General features: G+C 39.8%; 6 protein-coding genes across 10 annotated transcripts; 4 read left to right on the top strand and 2 right to left on the bottom strand.

The window, feature by feature from the left end:
• Positions 1-1,018: 1,018 nt before the first annotated feature.
• On the top strand, positions 1,019-3,691 carry LOC132191760 (IAA-amino acid hydrolase ILR1). 2 transcript variants are annotated; one of them, XM_059606850.2, is made up of 6 exons: positions 1,019-1,098; positions 1,191-1,493; positions 1,590-1,715; positions 1,831-2,145; positions 2,962-3,090; positions 3,194-3,691. In XM_059606850.2, exons 1-6 carry the CDS (start codon positions 1,042-1,044, stop codon positions 3,569-3,571), a joined length of 1,308 nt encoding a protein of 435 aa, XP_059462833.2. In that variant the 5' UTR covers positions 1,019-1,041; the 3' UTR covers positions 3,572-3,691. The 2 variants fall into 2 exon arrangements, with proteins under 2 accessions (XP_059462833.2, XP_088367129.1); XM_088511003.1 differs by having other exon boundaries at positions 1,034-1,493.
• An 818-nt stretch (positions 3,692-4,509) lies between these two features.
• On the top strand, positions 4,510-8,131 carry LOC132191308 (IAA-amino acid hydrolase ILR1). Its single transcript, XM_059606256.2, has 5 exons — positions 4,510-5,043; positions 5,146-5,271; positions 5,346-5,660; positions 7,259-7,387; positions 7,615-8,131. Exons 1-5 carry the CDS (start codon positions 4,648-4,650, stop codon positions 8,023-8,025), a joined length of 1,377 nt encoding a protein of 458 aa, XP_059462239.2. The 5' UTR covers positions 4,510-4,647; the 3' UTR covers positions 8,026-8,131.
• Positions 7,891-10,681, bottom strand: LOC132191703 (Pentatricopeptide repeat (PPR-like) superfamily protein). 2 transcript variants are annotated; one of them, XM_088511136.1, is made up of 2 exons: positions 8,641-10,681; positions 7,891-7,975 (listed from the first exon to the last, which is right to left on the bottom strand). In XM_088511136.1, the coding sequence occupies exon 1, from the start codon at positions 10,620-10,622 to the stop codon at positions 8,925-8,927; it is 1,698 nt and encodes a 565-aa protein (XP_088367262.1). In that variant the 5' UTR covers positions 10,623-10,681; the 3' UTR covers positions 7,891-7,975; positions 8,641-8,924. The 2 variants fall into 2 exon arrangements, with proteins under 2 accessions (XP_088367262.1, XP_088367261.1); XM_088511135.1 differs by having other exon boundaries at positions 7,892-7,978.
• Positions 10,682-11,391: 710 nt separating this feature from the next.
• On the top strand, positions 11,392-11,974 carry LOC148583241 (bric-a-brac protein). Its single transcript, XM_088511337.1, has one exon. It carries the CDS (start codon positions 11,473-11,475, stop codon positions 11,659-11,661), a length of 189 nt encoding a protein of 62 aa, XP_088367463.1. The 5' UTR covers positions 11,392-11,472; the 3' UTR covers positions 11,662-11,974.
• Positions 11,975-15,490: 3,516 nt separating this feature from the next.
• LOC132191872 (bifunctional nitrilase/nitrile hydratase NIT4B) lies at positions 15,491-19,633 on the top strand. Of its 3 annotated transcripts, none has more exons than XM_059606989.2 (5): positions 15,491-15,998; positions 16,850-17,029; positions 17,601-17,894; positions 18,789-19,070; positions 19,218-19,633. In XM_059606989.2, the coding sequence occupies exons 1-5, from the start codon at positions 15,587-15,589 to the stop codon at positions 19,361-19,363; spliced, it is 1,314 nt and encodes a 437-aa protein (XP_059462972.2). In that variant the 5' UTR covers positions 15,491-15,586; the 3' UTR covers positions 19,364-19,633. The 3 variants fall into 3 exon arrangements, with proteins under 3 accessions (XP_059462972.2, XP_059462971.2, XP_059462973.2); XM_059606988.2 differs by having other exon boundaries at positions 16,847-17,029; XM_059606990.2 differs by lacking the exon at positions 16,850-17,029.
• A 186-nt stretch (positions 19,634-19,819) lies between these two features.
• On the bottom strand, positions 19,820-22,648 carry LOC132162040 (golgin family A protein). The gene is made up of 3 exons (XM_059572287.2): positions 21,982-22,648; positions 21,766-21,897; positions 19,820-21,512 (listed from the first exon to the last, which is right to left on the bottom strand). The coding sequence occupies exons 1-3, from the start codon at positions 22,441-22,443 to the stop codon at positions 20,079-20,081; spliced, it is 2,028 nt and encodes a 675-aa protein (XP_059428270.2). The 5' UTR covers positions 22,444-22,648; the 3' UTR covers positions 19,820-20,078.
• Positions 22,649-24,577: the final 1,929 nt, after the last annotated feature.

Here is a 24,577-nt window from a genome sequence, read left to right as displayed (position 1 = left end):
GGTTTTTATTTGATTTAAATTTAGTCATTGAATTTTTTAATTTTAAGTATATAGTCTTTCAAGTTTTGCTCAAGTTTAAAATAGGTCTCTCTATTACTTTACAATTAAAATTAGCGGCTTGTCATCTGCCACATATCTCTCTTTCCTTTTTTTTTTTGTTTTTTTTTTAGAAGATACATATCTCATTTGACCGGTTATAAACACTCCATTGCAATACTACGTCAACAAATGTTAAGTCATTTATAGCAAATTATAAATAAATAAACTAAAAAAACTAAAAAAATTCATAGATTTAACACATAGAACTTAAAAAAACACAAAACCGGAGAACCTAAAAAGCAACATCATGGTAACCAAAGACTTTGGTCTCACTGTCATGGCATTGCATTTGAGTGTTGAGATGGACATTGACGTGTCAAAGGAGACACATGTCATAGATGACAAACTCTTAATTTTGACGGTAAAGTGATAGAGGAACTTATTTTACACTTGAGTAAAACCTAAGAACTTTATTCTTGAAATTGAAAACCTAATGACCAAATCCAAATTAGATAAAAAGATTCAAAAAAAAAAAAAAAAACCCCTAGTGATCAAATATGATTTTTTTTTTTCAAAAGAAAAAGGAACAGCTTCATCATGGAGGGTCGTGGCCTAGCAGCTAGCGGTAGAAGTTTAGGAGGTTAAATAGTCAAATAATGCTATACATCATTTCATTATCTTCTAATTCCTCCAAAGTTCTAAATAATGAAGTGATTAAGTTTTGGGGTAATGACATGATGATTTTTGTTTCTTTGATGGTCACTAATTTTCAATTGGCTAAGGCTAAGATATGGTTTAATTGGCTAAATGGAGATAACGTTTTTTAATGGGGTTTTTTAACAAAACATCCCCACATGTGGTCATTTTAATAGCAAAACGATGAAGGGTCGGTTTACTATTTCAACATCCCCAATTAAATAATTATTATTAAAATAATAATAATAATAGTACTAAAATAGTAATTAGCGCCCACTACCCAAAATAGTCTCCGTCTGATGAGTGATGATAGACTCCGGTGAATCCAACAATAAAAATCTATCCCCAAATCTTCGATTAAAGGTCTCTCTTTCTCTTTCTCTTCACTGGGAGTCTCCTCGATGGACTTACTCTTATGCTTGTTATTGTTATTATCATCGGCTTTCTTCTACCAGATATGGGGCTTCGAAACTCGTTCGGGGTCGGAGATCGGGCCGCCGTTGACTCGTGAATTGTTGGAGTTGGCGAGGGAGCGTGAGTTCTTCGAGTGGATGAGAGGGGTTCGGAGGAGAATCCACGAGTACCCAGAGCTGGGATTTGAGGAGCACAAGACGAGTCAACTCATCAGGGCCGAGCTTGACTCGCTTGGGATTGAGTACAAGTGGCCTGTGGCCAAGACCGGCGTCGTCGCTTCCATTGGGTCCGGTGGGAAACCAGTTTTTGCTCTCAGAGCTGATATGGATGCTCTCCCTCTCCAAGTCTCTCTCTCTCTCTGTCTCTCTCTCTCTCCCTCCCTCCCTTTCACTCTCTCTTAGTGATTTTGAAAACTCTTTTACACATGTACCATCTGGAAGGAATTGGTCGAGTGGGAGCATAAGAGCAACATTGACGGCAAGATGCACGCCTGCGGTCACGATTCTCATGTAGCAATGCTACTTGGAGCGGCTAGATTACTCCAAGGGAAAAAAGACCAATTGAAGGTAATTTTGAAAACCTTGTCATAATCAACAATAGAAACAACAAATATTACAAATCCGTAGTTTTTCCTCCCCTGTTGTGTGCTAATTATGTTGTTTCAACATATGATTTCTTAAGGGAACCGTGAAGCTTGTTTTCCAGCCTGGAGAAGAGGGTTATGCTGGTGCTTACCACATGTTGCAAGATGGTGTTCTTGAGGACGTCAACGCCATCTTCGCATTACATGTTCTGCCATCAATACCCACCGGCGTTATTGCTTCAAGGCCTGGTCCATCGCTTGCTGGTGCCGGGCTCTTTTCAGCCACCATTAAAGGAAAAGGTGGACATGCAGCAGCCCCACATAAGAACAGAGACCCGATTCTCGCAGCGGCCTTCTCAATCCTTGCTCTCCAACAAATTGCATCTCGAGAGACAGATCCTCTTAAAACCACAGTAAACTTCTTTCCCTTCCATTTTCTCAAACTAGTTTTTGCAAGAAATGAACATGTAGCTTATAATGATATACATGTAACTTCAATATTATTGGCTCATCACTAAGTCTATTGGGTTTTATATACCTTAGCGATATGGGAATCAAATCAGTTATATGCAATAAACCGTATTAGGTCAGTAATCTTAATTAGGATAGGAGTGTATGATAGGAGGACGTTTTTCTATATAAATGCTAAGTCCCCTGTTCTCTCCACACTTTGCAAAAACTCTATTTACATGTAGCTTGAGAATAATTAAAGGTTTGTCTCATTGACGGCCACCTAAAGGGAATAAGAGAAGTAAGTAGAGAAAGATCCAACTCTGAACAATTGTTCTTTGCAGCAAATAATAACATGCACGGATTAATTGTTGATTTATTGTGTTCTAGTTCCCCAACAAACAAGAAGGTAGTTTTGGTATGAATAATATGAAATCGAAAAGAGAGAGATTAAGAGAGAGTCGAGACACATATTTACGTGGTTTGTCAATGTGCCTACGTTCACAAGAGTGTGGCTGTATTTTACTATTAATGATTCAGGGTTACAAACCTTAATTGTACGGACGTATTTTGAAAATCTCACTGTCTACTCGGCCAACTCCTGGAGTTTTAATATGAGCCACTAGGTCCAATATTTGGTTTGATCAGATACACAGCCACAACGGTTTTTCTGATTTCTAGCATTGAATTTAATGAGCTCATATCTTCAACCGAGCTATTGATATACCAAAAGCCCATGATGCCAATATATGTGATATGTTTAACTTTGAACCATGTAGGTGGTGACAGTGAGTTTTATAGAGGGAGGTAAAGCAGAAAATGTAAGTCCGGAGACACTGAGATTTGGCGGAACTTACAGGAGCTTGACCTCTGAAGGCCTCTTCTACATCCAGCAAAGAATTAAAGAGGTAAAACATGGACTTTTTGTCTGAGCTTAAGAAATTTCCATTGTTAGCATTCAATTGGAAGAAAGCTCAAGCAGTGAGCATCTAGTATTTTTTCGGTTTACAGGTTCTAGAGGCACAAGCAGCGGTGCATAGATGTAGTGCGCTGGTGGATTTCATGGAAGACACGCCGATGCCTATTCCGGTAATGGTTAACGATGAAGCATTGTATGAAGATGCAAAGAAAGTTGGAGGTGCCTTGCTTGGGGAACCCAATGTTCAGCTTCTTCCAGTGAGCACAGGATCGGAGGATTTCAGCTTCTTCTCACAGAAGATTGCTGCTACAATGTTTGGGCTTGGGACGAGGAATTATAGTCTGAAATCAGATCAGCCATTGCACTCTCCGTATTTTGTTATTGATGAAGAGGCTTTTCCAATAGGAGCAGCTCTTCATGCCGCTGTTGCAATATCATACTTGGATAGCCATGTTGTTGAGGCTCATTGAGTATTTCAGAAGCTTGGATTTGTTGTGGTTTCTGCCAAAATATGACCCTTTAGAGAAACAAAAAGATGATGTCAATAAAATCAATGTAAATTTCAAAAAATTTGAAATATGATTCTTAGGATAAGACAAATATTAAAAAATATAAATGTCGGAAAAAATAAAGAAATTTTAAAAAAAATAATATTTGAATGAAATAGTGAAAATGGATATAACTAAAATGGTGAGGCGGTGGGGCTGGTATACGGTTTGGGCACAAAACCACCTTTTTGTCCTTACTAATTAGGAGTTGACACCTCAGTATGAAATATGTTTAATTAATTTTTTTTTAAAAAATAATAATAATAAGAGGGTTTGTAGGCCATGGGGGTGGTTGCGCGTTACCCCATATGGGTGGAGGTTCTGCCTCCTTCCCCACTTAATTAAAAAAAAAAAAAATTAATGAATTTTTTAACTTAGATTTGGTATGATCAAGTATGGTTGTGTTTTTTTTTACGTAAGCTTGAGTTTAGTATAATGAGCGTATGTGGCAACTTCTTATTGGTTGGCACAAACACCCTCTTTTGTGTCACAGAGTTGCTCTCTTTAGTATTTTTCAACTGTTTGTCTGGCTAAAAAGGGTTTTTAAAATAGGCTTATCAACTTATCCTGCAATATTTTTTCATATTTAGGGGCTAGGCCTTAATGTTATGGGATTCGGCTTACATCCTGTTATTTTAATAACAACATGTATGCTGTAGTTGAATTAACGGTCAAAATTGAATTTTAAAGTTGACTTACTTTTAGAAGCATTTAATAGGAGAGAGAAAATGAAAAGAGATTTTGAAAAATTCAATCTTGACCGTTGATTAAACTACAGCATACATGCTATTATTTTAATAACAGCATGTAAGCCAAATCCTAATGTTATCAATATCATCAAACAACTATCATGTAAATTACAAATGAGCAGAGACAACGCAATAATTTCAAGACAACTATAGAAAGAACAAGTTGCTTACGCATGTGTACAAATTTTAGCAACGAAGACAATTTCCAAAACACCCACACGGCCACACGTAGCTCTTAAATGTGTTTAGATGTCCAACAACATTGCTCGACATGCTATGCAAACTATGGGTTTCAGCTTTAGTTTCACGCTGTGCTTGATGCTGTCAGCATTCTTATACCAGTCTTGGGCATTAGAGGAGGCTGGTTATGGCCCAGAGCTCGAGTTGCTGACTCGGGAATTGCTCGAATCGGCGAGAAAGCCGGAGTTTTTTGAATGGATGAGAGGGTTGAGGAGGAGAATCCATGAATACCCAGAGCTGGGGTTTGAGGAGCACAGGACGAGTGAACTCATCAGGGCCGAGCTTGACTCGTTGGGGATTCCGTACAAGTGGCCTGTGGCCAAGACTGGAGTGGTGGCTTCCCTTGGGTCCGGCGGTAAACCAGTTTTCGCCCTCAGAGCTGACATGGATGCCCTCCCCTTGCAGGTACTCTGTCTCTCTCTCTCTGTTTCTCCTTTTTTCTTCTTTGTTCAATTTAACCATCTCTTCTGTTGCACTGCACGTATCTATTGATTGAAATCAACGAAGGAATTAGTTGAATGGGAGCACAAGAGCAAGATCGACGGAAAGATGCATGCATGTGGTCACGATTCTCATGTAGCAATGCTTATTGGAGCAGCCAAGTTACTTCAAAGCAAAAGAGATGAATTGAAGGTAAATCTGAAACTCTTTGAAATCAAATTCCCCAATTTCTTGGTTTCTAATTACTCGAAAAATATCCTTTTCAGGGAACTGTGAAACTAGTTTTCCAGCCAGGAGAAGAGGGTTATGCTGGTGCTTACCATATGCTGCAAGAGGGCAGCCTGGATGACATCAATGCCATCTTGAGTATACATGTTTATCCAGCATTTCCAACTGGTGTCATTGCTTCGAGTCCGGGTCCAATTCTTGCCGGTGCTTGGGACTACACCGCCACGATTCAAGGGAAAGGCGGCCACGCAGCAACCCCACATAAGACTAGGGACCCAGTTATCGCAGCAGTCTTCTCAATTCTTGCTCTCCAACAGATTGTTTCTCGAGAAACCGATCCTCTTGAGTCCAGGGTATGTTCTTTCTCCTTCCCTTTTCTGTAAGAAATTTATAAATCATTCATTATAAATTATAGGGTAACCAAAGATAGATCTGGTATACTAGTCCGATTGATCAAAACTCTCTGGATTTTGTATCATTCCTGTCCTGTGCATTATTCTGATCGATCAAAACTCTTTGAATTATATAGCATATCGATGCACTGATCCAGCCGATTGTGATACGATCGAAAGATCGATCAAACTCTCTAGATTTTGTATCATCCCCCTGCATTAGTTTGATGGATCTAACTTTTTTGAATTGTGTCATATTGGTGCACTACTCTGATAGAGGGTGATCCGATTGAAGGATTGATCAAACTCTTTGAATTTTGTATCATCTTGGCGCACTAGTCTCAATCGTGATACGTTCGAAGAATCGATTGAACCCTTTCGATTTTGTATCATCTTGGTGCACTAGCCTGATCAATGTGATACAATCGAATCATCAATCAAACTCTTTGAATTTTGTATCATCCATTTGCACTATTCCAATTGATCGAACTCTTTAAATTTTGTTTCATCTCGGTGCACTTGTACGATAGATCTTAATGTCGTATATGCACACAAATCTATTTTGTGTTGGATAATGACACGCCATGGTGGGCCTTTTTTTATTGGTTGCTATTACGTGGTGTCTTTTAGACATGTTTTGTCTCTTGTGAGAATGGTTCATCTTTTCCTTGGTCGTAGAATGCTCTACGGCTTCATAGTGAAGCATCCTTAAGTGTGAAGCACTTTGGCCTATTTTCTATATATATATATATTGAAGCCTCATATTTCGTCATTGTGACACTCCACTCCAATGACATACAATATTGTTCGTTTTTTATTCTTCCAAATTAAACTTTCCAGTAGGCCACTCATTCTAATACTTCTCTCACAGAAACATGCTTAATTGCGGAGTTCTGATGGGATCATGAACATCACAGCTTTAAAACGCATTGTTGTCATAAAAAATAAAAGTATACATATAAGCACATTTCCATCTATATATCCAGGCGATGTGGGACATCACAGTCATTGGCTTAAGCTTGGCAGCAACTCCATATGAGAGACAAAAAAGAGAGTGCAACAAGCTTTAAGGGATTAAGAGATATTTTTCTCTTTTGGAATAAATTCTCTTTTATGTGAGTTGAGCTTGGGTGTATTGGGGCATTTGGGTTTAAGTGGTTTTGATTATACTACTCTTTATACTCCACCTTTTGTTAATAAATTTCTCTTGGATCGTCTCCGCTAGTGGATGTAAGTTTTTTAAGCCGAACCACTTAAATCTTGGTGTCTTGTGTGACTAGTTATTTTCTATTATGCTATTTTTCTGCTTCATTGGTGATCCTATAATTATTTTATCTCAACATTTTGTTCTTACCAGATCAAATAATTCACATTCTTCCAACCAATCCTTATCAGATTTGTCAAAACAAAATCTCTATTAGAATCAAATTTGTCTGAAAATCCTACCCATCAACCTGTTCGGATCAAATTTGGAGGGTTCAGCAATAGCCCAGAGTTTCGTACTCCTATCAACAACAAATAACCAATAAATTCTGATCCATTAATTTCAAACCATATAGGTACTCACAGTTGGGTTCATAAATGGAGGTCGAGCACATAATGTAATCCCAGACTCTCTGAAGTTTGGGGGAAGTTTTAGGAGCTTGACAACTGAAGGTCTCTACTACATCCAGGAAAGGATCAAAGAGGTAAAACTTGCACTCATTGCTTGGCCTTTTATAATAGACGGTTATACAACCGAGATGATGTGACAGCAAAAATTAGTTTTTAAATTCACAAAAGCTCGTAAAAAGAAAAATTAAAGGTTAATTTTCGGTACCACATCATCTCAGTTGCATGAGAGTCATATAGCCGTCTACTGCATAGTATTTTACCAGGCAAAGAAGTATAGTAACTACAGTTGTTCCACATACAGGTGGTAGAGACACAAGCTGCCGTGCACGGATGTAGTGCCACGGTGGACTTCAAGGAGGAGACACCAATGCCTCATCCGGTGACGGTTAACGATGAAGCACTGTATGAACACGTGAAGAAGGTTGGTGAAATCATGCTCGGAAAACCCAATGTGCAGCTTTTCCCGGTGACCATGGGAGCGGAGGACTTCAGCTTTTTCTCACAGAAAACTGCTGCTGCAATTTTTGTGGTTGGGACAAAGAATGAAACCCTAAAATCAGATCAACACTTGCACTCTCCTTACTTTTTTATTGATGAAGAGGCTCTTCCAATAGGTGCAGCACTTCATGCTGCTGCGGCAATCTCATACTTGGATAACCATGCTGCTGAGACACACAAGAAACATGGGTTTGTTCGAAACGAAGAACTCTAAGAAACATCGATGTATCATGTATGAATAGGAAAAAACACTATAATAATCGCAGTAAGAAATGTGTTCTGTCAGGCTGCACAGAAAATAGACTATTGGGAAATCATAACGTTGCAAAAAAACAAATGGATATGAACAATTATAATAATGATAAAAGAAACAACAATAGCAGTGAGAAATGTGTCATCATTATATCACAAATCGCTGGATTGCAATCCTCTTCTTGACGAGGAATGATAGGTTTAGAAACAAATTTTACAAAAAAAATTTTACAAAATGATTGAAAATGAAATAAATTCAACTTCTAAAAAATTCAATCATATACACCACATAAAATTTTTTTTTTATAAAATTTGTTTGTAAACCTGGCATTTTTTCTTAAGTAAATGAGTTAGAATGTCAGACTCTTCAACCCTAACCCAATAATTTTGAGATGGGCTTTTCAAAACAAAAAAAAAAAAAATTCTTTTGTTGCCCTCCTTTTGCCTCTCCTCTCTTCTCTTCTCTCTTTCTTTCTTTCTCTCTTATGAAGCATACACTCCTCCACATGAATTTGTAAAAATATGACCGTTTCAGAGCAAGAATCACATTGCATTGATTTGAGGTGAAAAATTGAACCTTGGCAATCAAAATGCCTCTGTGCTACGTCAGGGTGCAGAAACTTGCAGCTTTAGCATCAAAATAGAAGGCCTGTATCTCGGTTTTCTTTGCACATCAATAAATTAGGATTCTTGTTTAGATTCCATAATCTACAATTCCACGGTAAAAGGGAGCCAGGATTTTGAATTCTATAGAAAGAATTAATTCAAATAAATCCAATACCATTTCACGAAATGCAGCTCTAAATCTGCAAAACCATGGCATTGCATGAGAAGAGATACAAAAGAACCCAGCCTTCTGAACTAAATCCGACTGTAACCAGCGATTTTTCTAACTCCTCTTTCCCTCATTTTCTCCCTCACAAGGGAAACATCCAACCACCGGTCTGCTGCTGCATAGATGTTGGACAACAGCACATAATTACCAGAATTAAGGGGCTCAAGCTCAAGAAGGCGAGCTGCAATCACCTCCCCCAATTCAATATCACACTGTTCCTTACAGGCCCCAAGAAGTGCACCCCAGGCACCAGCATGTGGCTCCAAAGGCATTGTTTTTATAAGCTCATAAGCTGCTTTCAACCTTCCTGACCTGCTGAGAAGATCAACCATACAAGCATAATGATTAGGAGAGGGTACGATAGAGTACTCATTTTTCATGGATTCGAAGTAGTGCCAACCCTCCTCAACAAGCCCACCGTGACTACATGCTGTCAGGATGACCGTAAAGGCCACCTCATCCGGAACCAGCCCTTCGTTTAGCATCCTATCGAAAAGGACAACAGCCCTGTTCCCATGCCCATGATAGGACAACCCTTGTATCATGGAACAATACGAGATTAGGTCCTTCTGGGGCATCTCCTCAAACAACTTCGCCGCCCTCTCCATATTTCCACACTTCGCATTCATGTCAATAAGAGCTGCAGCAACATGAGGTTGACGAAGATCAATTGCGCTTCTGCTCAGATACGAATCAACCCATTCAGCCAAATCCAAACTACCCACTTGGGAACAAGCCGACATCAAGCTTACCAAAACAAACTCATCAGGCTTAACATCCCTCGATTCCATTTCAAGAAAAACTTTCACCGCCTCGTTAGGCTCACCATTCTGAGCATAACCCGATATCAAAGCTGACCACGCAACAATATCCCTAACAGGGACCTGCTCAAACAAGAACCTTGCGGACACCATGTCACCTGCCTTTGCATACCCATCAATCATCGTAGTATAAGAAACCGCATTCTTCTCGGGCATTTCATCAAATATCCTTTTAGCACCCTTCAAGTCACCCAGTCTCACAAGCCCACTAATAACTGCATTCCATGACACAATATTTCTCTGCGGCATAACGTCGAACAGTTCCTTCGCCTCCGCTAAATCCCCAACAGTAACATACCCAACAACCATAGCCGTCCAGGAAACAACATTTTTCTCAGTCATGTCATCGAAAACCTTACGAGCACACACAATCTCTCTACATTTCCCGTACAAGTCAATCAAACTCGTCCCGACGTAGGCATCCCCTTCAGCCCCATACCTCAACGCCGATCCATGAATGGCCCGCCCTAGCCTAACCTCACGCGCACTCGAACACACTTTTATCAGCGACGGATACGTGTACTTATCGGGCACACCCTCCTCTCTCTTCATGCGAATAAAGACAGAAACGGTGTCGCTGAGATGCGACTTTTCGCAGTAACCTTTGATGAGACAGTTCCAGAGAAAGGTATTGGGTCTGAGAACGCGGTTGAAGACGCTGGTGGAGTAGGAGAGGGTGGAAAGAGAGTTGCAGAGGGAGACGAAGAGGTTGACGACGAAGTGGTCTTGCTCGAGGCCTTTGCGGATGATGTGGGCGTGGAGTTGGTGGAGGTGGAGGGAGGTCTTGCAGGCTCTGATTAAGGTTGGGACTGAAGGGAGAGTGGTGGTGACGGTGGTGGGTTCGAGTTGGCGGAGGCTATTACTGAAGTAGGGAAAGGTAGAATAGCGGCGGAGAAGAGGCATGGAAGTGAAAGAGGCCGTGTTGGCATGGCTGTTAGATACAGGGCCTTTTGCCGTTCCCTTTGTGCCTTCAGCTTTGTTTCAGGGTAAATTAAATTGGCCGGAGATAAAAAGGAGGAGAATCTGGTAATTGCGACATAAATTTGTAAAAAATTTATAATAAAAAATATAATACCCTTAACATCAGCGTTTTAGGGTAATCCTAAGATACAAATAGGTATAAAGATTATTTTAAGTAAAAATAAAAAATATATTTTTATCTCACAATTTTTTTTTAAAATTTTTTTATGTCAAAAAATATCTCTAAGGCAGGGCTTTTCGGAGCTATTCTTGCAGAGTAAACTCCGTTCCGTGTACTGCACCCTTAGAAGTTTCCTTAAACAGAGCTGGTTAAATCACTGAGTGGCCCTAAGAGATTGTTTATACCCATGAGGTGTTAAACCTTGGACCTTGAAGGGACCAAACCTTAAGACCAAGGCCTTCACCACTTGAGCCAACCGGTCCAACCCCTTGGGGCGTTTGAGATTGCGATTTCACAATAATAATCTGAGTTTTTAAAGGCATTGCAATTTAAAAAGAACTTAATTTAAAATAATATGTAATAGTCAATACATTTGAGATTCCAATTTCACAAGAATAATTTACGTTTTAAAAGACATTATGATTTAAAAATATTTAATCTCAAATAATATGTAATAGTCGTGCGTTTGAGATCGTAATTTTACAAGAATAATATGTTTTTTAAAGGCATTGCGATTGGCATTAGGCCCGATAAAACTCGTACCCAAGTGAAGAGTCACAGAACGCGAGCGAGCATAAAGTCACGGAGCTTCCAAGACAAAAACACAAACAGATGGTGTTGTGGTCGTACCCACCCACGCCCAGACAGCTAGCCTTGACGGTCTGCTTCTTCGTCACCGGCGCATCACTCTTCGCCGTCGGAGTCCACCTGTCCTTCGCAAACATAGGCCCTCAACAAGCCCGTGCCAAGGCCCGTAGCGATGTCATCAAAGATCGCCTCAGGAAGATGCTCGATGATTAGCCTGAAAGAGCAAGCGCTTGTCCCTCAACAGCTTCTCCACGGTTTTCTATCTACCTTACTCGAATACCCAATTCCCGCATTTGCTTTTGGTGTTGAACTTCTTCGTCTTTGCATAACTTAAATTCCCCATATTCGATGAGAAGATATCTTTCGAGACCAACTGATTTTCCCTCTGTTTGCAAGCTTTTAGAAACATATAGATTCTAGGCTTAATTTCTTTCTCTGTTGTGTGTTTTGTGAAGAATGAACTCAATTTTGATGTAGCGAGACTGTCCCTGCAATTTGTTTGGGGGAAATGATATAAGCATTTTTACGTGAAAAGGGTGAGAGTTTTTTTAAGGATCGAGGAATGTGGTTTAGCATGAGAAAGGTAAAGTCTAACGTATAAGATATGTGAATTGTTGTCTTTTAAAAGAAAGAAAACATTATGAAGGCCAAGAAAATGTGGATTCAAACTTCTCTAGAAAGGAATCCATAGTCCCAGCAAAAAAGGGTTGGGAGTTAATCCGCATTATACTAAAATGCAACCAAATGGGTATTTGGATTCATCCACATACCCTAAATCTTAAAAGAATACTTCGATCCAAATGCCCAATGAATGTTTATCAAAACTATGTTTCAATTTTGAAAACACTATCTTAAGTGTCTTTGTTTTTGGTTTGGATAAAGTTTTTTTTTTTTTTAAAGAAATTATGGAAAGAAATTCTTTTAACATAGTTTATTATACTCACATTCGTATTTAAAATATGTGATTTTTACATTACATACGAACACTTTCTAAAAGTGCATGCAAGACTTGTAAGCTCTATTGAAAATATATGTAAAAATTGTATATTTTAAAGATATGCATCAATTTAATAAAAAAAATTAAGCTGTGCTTAGCAAAGGAGTGGCCGAACCGGACCTAAAAATCTAAAAAATTCTTTTCAAAATCAATCATAATATTCTTATTTTTTACATCACCTCAATCACTTTTTTTATTATTTAACTAAAAAAATTACTACAAAATAAATTTTTTCACTATTTTATATAAAATATTTTTACTTTTTTTTTTTTTTCTTATATCAATCAAATCACACTTCAGTCTACTTCATTTTTCAAGCCCCTTGCCAAACACACCCTTACACACCCTTAGTGAGCTTTTAGAAACTTTGCCAAATGAAATTTTCCTAAATTGATTTTTTTTTTATTAAAAAAAAAAGGGAAAAATATAAAATGACCCCCCAAACTATCAGTCATTTGCAATTTAGCCCCCCAATGTTCAAAATGTAATAAAGTAGCTCTCTAAACTACCAACCAGTTACAATTAGGCCACTCCGTTAGTTAGTACCGTCAAAATAAATGGAAGAGTAAAAATGATGTCGTTTTGTTAAGGTAAAGTTACTAAAATGCCATTTTTAGGGAAAAAAAATCAAATTAAAAATAAAAGCTCACTAAACATTGTCGTTTTGCTTTCGAAGAAAAACCCTTGCACGACAACCATATGAGACTTCCGTCCAGCAGTTTCTCACTTCGTCTTCTTCATCAGGAACCCCTCTAGTTCATCACTTCCCTTCTCCTCACAGCTGCCCAACCTTCAGTTAGAGCATTCCCAGCAGACTCCCTATAAGGGAGTCTGTTCCCTAAGTTTAGGGAATATGTCCAAAAAATCGCAAAAAAGGTCCCACAGCAGATTCCCTATATGGTTCCTTAAACCATCAGATGCTACAGTTGAACCCAATGTTTTGGGTTCAACTGTAGCGATCCAAAGGCTTATTAAATTAGAAAAAATATTCTCTCTCCTCTCTCCTCTCGTCTCACGGCTCTCACCCCTGTCTTTCTCTCTCGCTCGCACCACCAAACCAGCAGCACCACCAAACCAGCAGCAAGGCATTCAAACCAAAGAAACCCAGACCAATCAAACCAGAGATTTCAGACCGAATCAGAGATTTGTTTCAACTTTCAACTGATTAAACCAAAGAAACCCAAAAATCTCATAAAGTTGTGCTTAAAAAAGCGAAAATTGGAAACCCATAAATCAAATCAAACCAAAGAAACCCAGAGATTTCAAGGCATGTGCATGCCGATTGAGTTGGATGGGGTCGTGTTGTGCGAAGGGCTGGAGTCGCTGTCGATAAAGAACTCGCCAGACTTGGACGACATGAGGTTGATAGCCATCGCGAGGGGGTGTTGTAAATTGAAGAAATTTGAGGTGGTTGGGTGCAAGAGGATCACAGATTCACAGGGACGGGAGTGAAGATCAGCTTCCTTGCTGGGAGGAGAAGAAAAGGAAGAAATCATAGGAAGAAGAAGTGGGCTGCTGCTGGAAGGGAAAGAAAGGAAAGAATGACGACGGAGATGAGATGAGATGAGAGAGAGAAAGAATGGTTAAATTAAATGAATAAAATATAAAAAAGGTAAAATAAAAATAATAATATTTTAATAATATAGGGAAGCATTAAGGGAAGCTATTGGAGTGGAAATTGACATAGGGAAGCAAAAAGTAGTTTGGATCCTTAAACTTAGGGAAGATGACCGGGTAGCTGCTGGGAATGCTCTTAACCTTCTCCTCTCCGGCTCACCGCTCGTCAACTTTGTGGGTTTCTAACGCAGTTGGACTGATGATTCTGGTAATTTGCACATTCTCTCTTTACCCAAACCTGTTTAAAATCTTCACTCAGTGCAAATGCTTCAGTCGCTAAAACATCAAGAGATGGTGTGAAAAGTAAAAATTCCAATTCTCTCTAATGTACCATGGAAGACGCCCAAAAATATAGCCCCTGAAACACCAAAATTACTCGTTTTCCAAATTTCGGAGTCAGAATCCAAAGCTTTTTCCCAATACCCCGCCAAATCTCAAAGCTTCAAGCACCAAGAAAGACCCCAATTCACCACTAAGGAACCCAGGAAAAAAAAAAAAAAAATCGAGCTTTCCAAAACATCAAGATGAGTTTTCTGCAGATTCAGCAAAAAACCTGACGAAAACAAAGACTTTTTCCATGTGGTTATCTTTGTGACAGCCAAAAAGAGAGGTCCCAAATGCTTATCTAACACCGACCCATTAGTTTTTTATGCAGAATTTCTACTATTAGGCAGCCATTAAAGACTGAGAAAAATGGTGATGCCGTGGTGAAAGAGAAAGGAGAAAGCTTTACAATGTTGTTGGCTAACAGTGGAAGAATACGTGACAGTTGGGGTAGGATTGCTGGGCCCATTAAAAAAGGGAGAGATAGAGAGAGAGAGAGAGAGAGAGAGAGAGAGCGCTTTGTCTGTAAGGAAAGTTTTGGCTGTCTCCATTTTCTCTGCTACAGTTCATCTTCAACCATCATCAAAGTCACCACCACTCTCTTCTGATTCTCCCTCCCCCTCTCTCTCTCTGCATGTGTTAAATGAAGGTTGGGCAGCTGCGTGGAGAAGGGAAGTGACGAACTGGAGCCTGGAGGGGTTCCGGATGAAGAAGACGAAGTGAGAAACTGCTGGACAGAAGTCTGATATGGTTGTCGTGCAAAGGTTTTTTTTTAAAGCAAAACGACAACGTTTAGTGGACATTTTTTTTAATTTTTTTTTTTTCCTAAAAGGGCATTTTAGTAACTTTACATCAACAAAATAACGTTGTTTTTACTTTTCCATCCATTTTGACGGTGTTGACTAACGGAGTGGCCTAATTGCAACAGGTTGGTAGTTTAGGGGGCTACTTTATTATATTTTGAACATTGGAGAGCTAAATTGCAAATGGCTAATAGTTTGGGAGACTATTTTATATTTTTTCCAAAAAAAAAAAAAAAAAAAAAAGAAAAAAGCAACTAGACGAAGATCCCATTATTAGTTTATTACCTTTCCAAGTCTCTGCTCTCTTTTTGGGCAAGGCACAGTAACCAGCAAGGCAGCAACCATACATGGGCAAAAATCACAGATTCATAGACACACAAAACAAAAGTGGCAAATAATGGAGGTGCAAGCCCAAGAACCACACCAAGAAGGACAAGAGAAACAGCTGAAGCGGCGGCGTGTCACCGTAGACCGACACACCAAGGTGGACGGGCGACACAGGCGGGTCCGGATACCGGTGAACTGCTGCCCCGGTATCTTCCGGCTGACGGAGGAGCTGGGTCACCGCTCCGACGGCCAGACCATCCAGTGGCTCCTCAGTCAGGTCCGTCCGGACCTCGTCCTCCCGGGGTCGTCCCAGGCTCGCCTGGCTCGCAACTCGGCCTGCACGCCCTCACCCACTTGCGCGACCAGGGTACAGGAAGATGGTTTGGACCAGAAGGCAGTGGCTCTTCTTAACCCAAGGCCCACGGTCAGGGCCACTGTGGTTCAGGCTTCTACGGTGTTCTACGATACCCCAGCAACGTTGGGTAAGTGAGTCCGTCTTACCCATTTCTGATGTTTTTGTTTGGTTGACTGGAAAGTGTGGGAAGAGGAATGAAACTTATGTTGTATTTAATCCCATAAAAGAAGGTTAGGTTTATGTCTCAAGAATTTCTATTTTCAGTATGTGGGACCAAAGTGGCCCGGCCCCTCTTCTCTTAACTCACTAAAAAGGGGGGTGGTTGTTTTTGATTTGGTGATTGTGAAAGAAAAGATTCTGGTTTTTGGATGTCCCATGCAATCTGGTGTGGGTTCAGGTCCTTGCATTTAGTACATTTCCCACATGCGGAAGATTTTAACTCATAACCTACTGGAACATATCAAGAAAAAAGGAATTTAGGAAGATTATAAAGTAAATACTGTTAACCATTCTTCAGGGTGATTTAGGGGAATCATTTTGATTGTGTGTCATGAAATTGGCCTTTTTTTTTTCTTGAGAAAATTAGATGATTCAAGTAGGAAGCACGGGGAAAAGAATGTTAGTTTTGTTTAATTTACGGTGCGTACCATTGATGTTTGGTAGTTGAGCTATGAGATTACAAAATGGATATCTGAATTACCAATACCATTATTTTCAGTTTTAGAAATGTACCCTTGATGTTTCTGGTACACAAGCAGTTGGAAATATCTCTAGCCTTATTATTTATGTCCTGATTGTGGGGTTTTCCTTATTTACTTTGCCCTCAAGGGGACTATTTGTTCATATTTTTATCATAACAATGATTTTGTAAGTGTTGGAGATAATTTTTATGCTTTACTTTATAGTGCCTTTAAGAGTTTAGTTATCTATGGTTTCTGTGCTTGTTGTCATTAAATCCTTTCCTGAAATTGTTAGCAGATAAGGCAGAGAGATTGATTGCTGGTGCTGCTGCATATGGCTCTCAACTAGTTGTGTTTCCAGAAGCATTTGTTGGTGGTTATCCACATGGAGTGATGTTTGAGGGTTTTGTAGAAACCCATCTAACCTCTGAAAACAAGGAGTTCCAAAAGTATTTGGCCTCCGCTATTGATGTGCCAGGTACAAACCCTTTCCATTAAAATGAAGTTGCTGCCTCTTGCACAAACTTTACATGCCAAATATATCTGAAATATGTGATACTTGGTGTCAATTTCAGAAGTGCAGACACTAAATTACCATGTGTAGATGTGCTTGAGCATGTGTTCTGGCTTCTAACTCCTGCAAAATTGTAGGTTTATAATACACAAACCTCATAGGGACTTTCTCCACCATGTTTGTTCATTTGTTTCTGCCATATGATGTACTTTGCCATCCTAATCGAAAAGAAGAAAAGAAATGATATATTTTGCCATATAAAAGTCAACATCTCTCTCTCTTACATTAGTTTTACATCTACCTAAAACGAAGTAGCAGTAGTTGCTAATTGCTAATCAAGGCTTAACAACTTTATGCCTAGTACATATTTCGAGCTTTAAGCTTTACACACTGTATTATTTCATTTTGTAACCCATGGAACCGACTATCAAGTGTAATTCTATTCCTCTTGCAGTGAAAAACCCATGGAACCGACTATCAAATCTAATTCTATTCTTCTTGCAGTGAAATTTATGTTGGATATTTGTTTAAACAGGACCTGAAGTTGACAGACTTGCTGAAATCTCGGGTAGATATAAAGTTCACTTGGTGATGGGAGTAGTTGAAAGAGTTGGATCTTCGCTCTTTAGCGCCATTCTGTTTTTTGATTCCCTGGGCTGTTTTCTTGGAAAACATCGAAAGCTAATGCCAATGGAATCAGAATGTGCAGTGTGGTGGCCAGGAGATAAATCATTACTGCCTGTATATGAGTCTCCAATCGGGAAAATAGGTGGCCTCATCTGCTGGGATAATAGAATGCCTTCTCTAAGAACTGAATTGTATGCAAAAGGTATTCCTTTTGTCATTGATACTTACTGTTTTCATGGCTTTTAAAAGATCTCCCTAGTGTTATATGATGTTGTCTCTGTTGTCATTTGTATCGACCATTATCATTATGCAATACGAAGAACTGGATTTTGTGTGTATGCAAGCACTCATGCTGTTATCTATAAGTAATTTAGGGTTAAGTGCGCTTTGGTCCTAAAGTTTCCATGTTGTCCCTGTTTTTTCAATTGCAACAATGTTACAAACAAACTTTTGCTACTGTTTTAATGCTGTTGGTTGAAATAGCACCCTAATCCATCTGGCATTGCATTTGCTAGATAGCCACTTGCGATATTTCTTCAAATTTGTTGCTAACATGGCACCCACAACCCAGTCTCCGATCTTACTTAGATATCATATTAGCTTAAGTGTTGATAACTTTAGTCAAACTCCTTATCAATTGGTAGAAAAATCATGTTAGGTTGCTGTTATATATATGTATGTGTATGTTAGTCTTGTGGTTAATAAATTTGTTATTCTTGGAGGCAACACCACTTGGTCAAGAAACTAGTACTTATGGTATTGAACAACCTTGTTTAAAGCAAAACCGTGTTGAAATTGACTTGGAAAATCTTCTCACGGATGTTGGCTACTGATTAAAATTTTAGACTGGCTTTCAAATGAATATAATAATTTTTTTTTTAATAAGTAATTGGCCCCAACAGATGGGGGAAGGGGAGATTCGAAGTACTACTTCATAAGGTATGGTCCTCAACTGATTGAGCTATCCCGTGAATTGGATAAAGTTGGAAAAGCATACCCGTAAATATTATGACAATGTCAAGCAATGTATTCCAAAGCTTCATTACAGACTATGGTTCTTCAATCTTTTGTTTAATCATTCTGCCCCTATATGTAGGCATTGAAATATATTGTGCACCTACGGCCGAAGCGAGGGAGATATGGCGGTCATCAATGAGCCATATTGCTCTAGAAGGTAGCTGCTTTGTTCTATCTGCCAACCAATTCTGTAGAAGAAAAGATTATCTTCTGTCACCAGAAGGTGTTTCTGGAGGTTCAGATGGTGATATCTCCGATGATACAATCATATGCGCCGGAGGTAGTGTTATTATATCACCATCAGGGACCATTCTGGCAGGACCTAATTACCAAGGGGAATCCCTCATCTCAGCTGATCTAGGTAGGATTTTATATCTCTGCTTTACTGCTAACAATTTGGAACTGTCCAAATCTGAAAATTTAAGCTTTTTTCTTTTGGTGGAAGATAGATTTGACCAAAGTAGTCTCCCAAATCTGAAAAAATTATTTTCACTATTTGATGTTCCAGATCTTGGAGAGATTACTCAAGCAAAGCTAGATTTTAGAGGAATTGGGCATCGTCTGGGACCAGACTCTGTCAATCAGACTGCAGATAGACTTGATCCGATTTTCTTAACAACTTCTGTGAAAACCGAGGTTCCTGATGAGCTGTGATGGTGACTTAGCTGTGTTATGTTTGAGTTTTGAGTCTTCTTGGCACCAAATTAGGGTTTGTATTATCTTATCTGTAGTGTTTAGATGTACAGAGATTAGGCAGTGGGGTAAATATGTCAAATACATTTGTAGAAATCAAACATTTTTGAGTAGATGCTTCTTGGGCAATTTTGGTGGTCAGAGTACGCCCAGGGTCAGAGTTTGATGAATATGTTAAGTCCTGGAATATTTGCGATTTTATCTATGAAATTCCATACATCAAACGTGCTATTTTTGTGTATGTAATTTTTATTCATCCACTGGCCACCCCAAGGTAGCCACGTGGCCTTTTTTTAATTTATTATTATTCAGATTTCTCAGAATAAGTGTTTCAGATTTCAAAATTATAGGAGTTTGTTTATTAAAAAAAAAAAAATGGCCCCAACATAATTTCCTGGTAACTTTGGGGCCTTGGGCAGAATAATTCCAAAAAAGTCAGATATAGATGCCCTTCAAGGGGCCAAAAGGAAAGGTGCAAATAAGGAAATACATAGCACTTGAAGAGGAGAAACTTCGCTTAATTAGTACAACTTTCTACAAAAAAGAGCTATAGACAGTGGACATAAATATTCCTACCAACGGAAAACATTCTAATGCAAATTGAGTTGCCATGAGGGATAGCAACCCTCCATCATCATCAAGCCAAGCGGCTTTGGAAAATGCACGTACAGCATTCTCACCGCCTGGATTTTCTTGCATTGTGGCTTTCACCTCTGGCTTCTCCTAGCCTTGACTTAGGACCATTACCCAGCACCATTGCAGGTGGTCTCTCCTGAACTGCGTTGACAAGATCACGGGAAGGCCAGGGCGGTGCCGGCCCCCCCATTTGCCGTGTTGGACTAGCATAAACTCTGGGGGACCCCATACCCATACCAGAGCTAGACAACATTTGGTCCCTCAGACCCTTCACTGATTTATACCCCTGCAGTTCATCCCCATACCCTTTTCCTTGAGCTTGTCTTTCCAGTTCCAAGAATCTCCCCCAGTCTGACCTATCCGAGTTATGATGAAGTTCAACTCCATCGGATATACTTCTTTGCAGAGAAGTGCTTCTCCTTGGTGCTCTTCCGGACGTAGACTTCCTTCCTTTGATTTCTTCTTCGTCGATTTGAACCATTCTCGGATCACGACCAAAACCCGAAGAATGAATCCATTTATAGCTCTTGTTATGGTTGTCCATATTCAATTCTATTGAATGAAGATCACTTTCAGCAGCCGAGTCGTCTTCTTCAAACTCTTCTCCATCTTCTACTTCTCCTCCATCCTCTTCCTTCTCTTCACTCGGATGGGAACTGAAACGAGCTCTACTTAACAACGCAGCAATGTCTTTATCATTGGGGTGACTCACAGAACTCCGTCCCCCTCTTTCTACCAATCTCTTGGTCCCCAGAAAAGCTTCAAGCTGATTCCTCAATTTATCAACAGCTGCATTTTTCTCCTCAGCCTGATGCTTTGCCTCCGAGAGCTTCATCTGAGCTCTCTCCTCATGCAAAGCATTGGCCAACTGCATCATCCCCCTTTCCTCCTCAACCTCTTTCCGAATTTTCACAGACTCTCTCTTCAGCTCCTCCACTTGGGCTTCATCTTCGCCAACATCCCTTGCTAATTCGTCGCACACTTGCTCCACTATCTCTCTTGCTCTCTTTTCACTCTCCAGCTCTTTCACCGCCTTAACAAGAGTCGTCTTTGTCTCCGCCAGCTCTCTCCCGAGCTTCTTGTTCAAGCTCTCCAACCGCCTCCTCAGCTTCCTCTCCACCTCAAGCTCTCCCGCAACGGACTCAACGGCAGCCTCAACAGCTTCCTGCCCTTTGCTCTTCCACGCTGCCTTCTCCTCCGCAAAACACTTGATCAAATAGTTGATCTCGCTCTGGTCCGAGCGCTGCTCTTGGATAAGCTGATTGACCTGCAAACGAGCCCTCTCCAGCTCTGCATGTAAGGCAGAGATCAGGGACATGCTCGTCGAAGGCCGATCCTCGTGACCCCACACACGGTTGATAATCTTGAGTAGCTCTTTGGATGTGGTTAGAGCATTGCTCACATCTTTCAACCGCGTCTTCCCTCCGACTGTCGATCCACTAGGAGTCTGCGCTCGAGATCTGCTACTCTCAATCTGCATCAAAATCAAATAACAGATATATGTAAATCAAAAATTCCTCTTGCATGAAATGAATACAAATCAGTATTGAAAATGCTAGCCCATCTATGTTATAAATAATCACAATTGAGGCTCTCTGTGAGATTCTGTAAACGAGTTTCAGCCAAATACAAATCAATGCAGGACTTTTGCAATACGATCATGTTTTAGGTGAATGAATTAGCAGCTATCCAAAAAAATTGAAGTAAATTTGATACTTCATATATACCTCCATTAAACTGGCATTGCTTAGAGCGTCAATAGGTCCGACATGGTGGTGGTCCGTCAGCCTAAGCCTCTGAGATATGGAAACGGACGGCGTTCCTCTCCGGCGACTACCTGTTCCCGACCGATCCATCCTCTGCGAAAAAACGACAGCGTTTTACAACCATTTCCTCAACCAAGTAAAAAATTAACAAGATCGCGAAATTCAGCAAATACGGACCTCCGAAACGGGACTGTGCGACGGATCGGACAAATGCGGAGGCAAAGAGCCGGAGTGCACGGACCTGGCCATCCTCTCTCTGGCTCTGAGCCGCCTCTCGTCGGCGCGTTCCTTCACGCTCGGCGACGGCATCTCGTTCATCTCCCACAGCGTCGCCGCCAGCTTCCTCGCCGACACCGGCGCCTGGGCCGGCTTCGTTCTAGCGCCATGGCCAGGGTACTTGGGCGACTCCACGGCCCTGCGCAATGCGGAAGACGACGCGGGAGACCGCGACGAGCCCATCAGCCTCCAAGTAGGCACGGGCGTGCTCGATCCGCCCCTCTTGCCGCCCACCAGTATGGCCCTCTTGAACCTGTAGTTCTGGATTATCGACGAGGAGGACGACGCCGATGATGTGCACCCTCGCTTTCTGATCTTCCCGGGGATCATCAAGTCCATCCCCCCCCGGTTCTGCCTTGGCATTATCAGTCGAAAGTTGTAGAACCTAGATCCACAACCTCATGAATTTTGGATTTCTGCGAAATGGAGTGGATCTGGAGAGATTTGTGGGAGTGAGTGAGACTGAGAGGAAAGCAAATCATAGCCTTGTAAGAGCTTTTTGATGGCCTCCACTGCTTCTATTTTACTACTACTCGTAGATTTCTGATCGCTACAGACTGTATGCTGGTACAAGGGCGTCTAAAGTGACTACACAGAAAGAGAAGGAGGAGCAATCGGATGCGGCCGGGATCGTAAGACTGATCACGTGGCGGTCAAACGACTCTTGTGATTGGGTGTTGCTGGGACCAATCCTGTGGTCCCGGTATATTGCGAAGCTTAGATGGACTTTTGACTGGGGGCGGGCCCCCTATAAATTAAAATCGGGTTAAATTAGGACAAGTTTGATTGAGAATCTCAGCATATGACATACATTTAGCCAAGTTAATCAAATCGGACTTAACTTCTTTTTTTTTTCTTTCTTTTTTGGGCAAAAACAAAGAAAAATGGCAAGGGAGGTAAAAATGAATGTCATATGAATTAGCCATCAATATGATAAACTTACTTAATAAGTGTAATGTGAATTATCACATGGTATTCCACAATTTTAATTGCAAACATAATAATTGGCACGTAGGCTGGGACATCAAATTTTTTTTTTTAAAAAAAAAAAAAAAAAAACTTTTAATAAAAGTTATAATACGCTTATTAACATTGGTTTGAAATTTTTTTTTTTTTTTTAAAAAAAAAAAGTAAGTCAACTTTAAGATTCAATTTTGATCGTTGATTAAATTACAGCTTACACATTGTTATTTTAAATTTAATAACAGCATATAAGTCAGATCTTTGGGTCTGATTCTTCACCAATTATTTATGATCATTGGTTATTTAAGGGTCGCATTAAGCTCATGGGGAATATACCTGCTTCAATTACATATCATATTAAAAATTGTAATTCTATGACTTTAACTTCTTTTATTTATGTATATATTTTATTTTTTCTTTAAGCCTTCTCAATTTTGATTGTTGCTGAAGCAAAGTCTCGGCTGTTAAACTAGGGTGGCAATTTATGTTCGAGTGCCGGAGTATGGGTATAAGACCATATAAGTTAATCCAAACTCGATTAATTTAATAAAACGGGTTAGACTCCTGAACTTTAACTGGCTAATTTTGTGTTGGGTTCGTTTGAGGCTCGTGAGTCTTGTAAGAGGTTGCCAACCAATAACGGAGAGAGGGGGAACTGGGGTAGGCCATGCACACCCCCCCCCCCCCCCCCCCCCCAAAAAAAAAAAACAAAAGAAAAGAGAAAGAGTTAAGTTTTAATTTTAGTCATTTCCCCACCCTTATTTTAAAATTTTTTGACCCTATTATTTATTTTTTTGGGCCATACCCATTAAGGTTTTTTTTTTTTTTTTTTTTTTGTCCTCACTTTCAATGCCCACCTTTTTTGCTCTAGTCTTTAGTTCATAAAAAACAACTAAAATATATTTTTTTAATTAAAAAAATTCTAAAGAACCGAAAAAAAAAAAAAAAAAAAAAAAAAAGGCTGGACCCCTTTCATAAAATATCTCTGTTCCGTTCATGTTGCCAACTATAGTGTCGCATGTTGGGTTCAAATTATATTGAGGCATAAAATAAGATAAATGGTTATGAAAGACTATTATAAAAGGTAGCAGATATCATGTAAAAATAGACTTTTCGTCTCCTTCCACTCAATCCCATCTTTCTTTTCTTATTAACTATTTCTTATTCATGCTAACTTAAACATTAAAACTATCTCCGGCTTATCTTAGCAAACTTTTTTTCTAAATTTTTCTCTCCCTACATATATTTCGGATCATTACCTCGACATAACATAAACCTAACATAATCTATTATATACATAGAGAGAGATTGGAGGTAGGAAAAGGTGCGTGACATTATAGACTAGTGGATGAACATCGAGGTTCGATCAGCCCGTATTTTAAGCCCCAAGAAGATATATTATGGTCAAAGTGACATCTTGAATCCATATTTTATGCTTGATTTTGATTTTATACGGGGATTGGGTGTTTTTTAAGCTTGAAAAAAATAATATTCACCGCTGAAAGTGTAGTTAAAACTGTTAGAGTATATTTGA

The sequence above is a fragment of the Corylus avellana genome, chromosome 10, assembly GCF_965113065.1.
Source record: "Corylus avellana chromosome 10, dhCorAvel1.hap1.2, whole genome shotgun sequence".
Lineage (NCBI taxonomy): Eukaryota > Viridiplantae > Streptophyta > Magnoliopsida > Fagales > Betulaceae > Corylus > Corylus avellana.
The sequence above is the reverse complement of the archived record's forward strand: the minus strand, read 5'-3'. Positions and strand labels throughout refer to the sequence as shown.

Coding starts and splice junctions, on each gene's coding strand:
- LOC132191760 (XM_059606850.2), top strand. CDS start 1,042: ATGATAGACTCCGGTGAATCCAACAATAAAAATCTATCCCCAAATCTT. Junction 1,099..1,190: donor CCCCAAATCTTCGATTAAAG/GTCTCTCTTTCT, acceptor TTCTTCTACCAG/ATATGGGGCTTCGAAACTCG. Junction 2,146..2,961: donor CAGATCCTCTTAAAACCACA/GTAAACTTCTTT, acceptor TGAACCATGTAG/GTGGTGACAGTGAGTTTTAT.
- LOC132162040 (XM_059572287.2), bottom strand. CDS start 22,443: ATGCCAAGGCAGAACCGGGGGGGGATGGACTTGATGATCCCCGGGAAG. Junction 21,898..21,981: donor CGCACAGTCCCGTTTCGGAG/GTCCGTATTTGC, acceptor GTTTTTTCGCAG/AGGATGGATCGGTCGGGAAC. Junction 21,513..21,765: donor GCAATGCCAGTTTAATGGAG/GTATATATGAAG, acceptor ATTTTGATGCAG/ATTGAGAGTAGCAGATCTCG.
- LOC132191703 (XM_088511136.1), bottom strand. CDS start 10,622: ATGCCTCTTCTCCGCCGCTATTCTACCTTTCCCTACTTCAGTAATAGC.
- LOC132191308 (XM_059606256.2), top strand. CDS start 4,648: ATGTCCAACAACATTGCTCGACATGCTATGCAAACTATGGGTTTCAGC. Junction 5,044..5,145: donor TGGATGCCCTCCCCTTGCAG/GTACTCTGTCTC, acceptor AAATCAACGAAG/GAATTAGTTGAATGGGAGCA. Junction 5,272..5,345: donor GCAAAAGAGATGAATTGAAG/GTAAATCTGAAA, acceptor TATCCTTTTCAG/GGAACTGTGAAACTAGTTTT.
- LOC132191872 (XM_059606988.2), top strand. CDS start 15,587: ATGGAGGTGCAAGCCCAAGAACCACACCAAGAAGGACAAGAGAAACAG. Junction 17,030..17,600: donor CTCCGCTATTGATGTGCCAG/GTACAAACCCTT, acceptor TTGTTTAAACAG/GACCTGAAGTTGACAGACTT. Junction 19,071..19,217: donor CCTCATCTCAGCTGATCTAG/GTAGGATTTTAT, acceptor TTGATGTTCCAG/ATCTTGGAGAGATTACTCAA.
- LOC148583241 (XM_088511337.1), top strand. CDS start 11,473: ATGGTGTTGTGGTCGTACCCACCCACGCCCAGACAGCTAGCCTTGACG.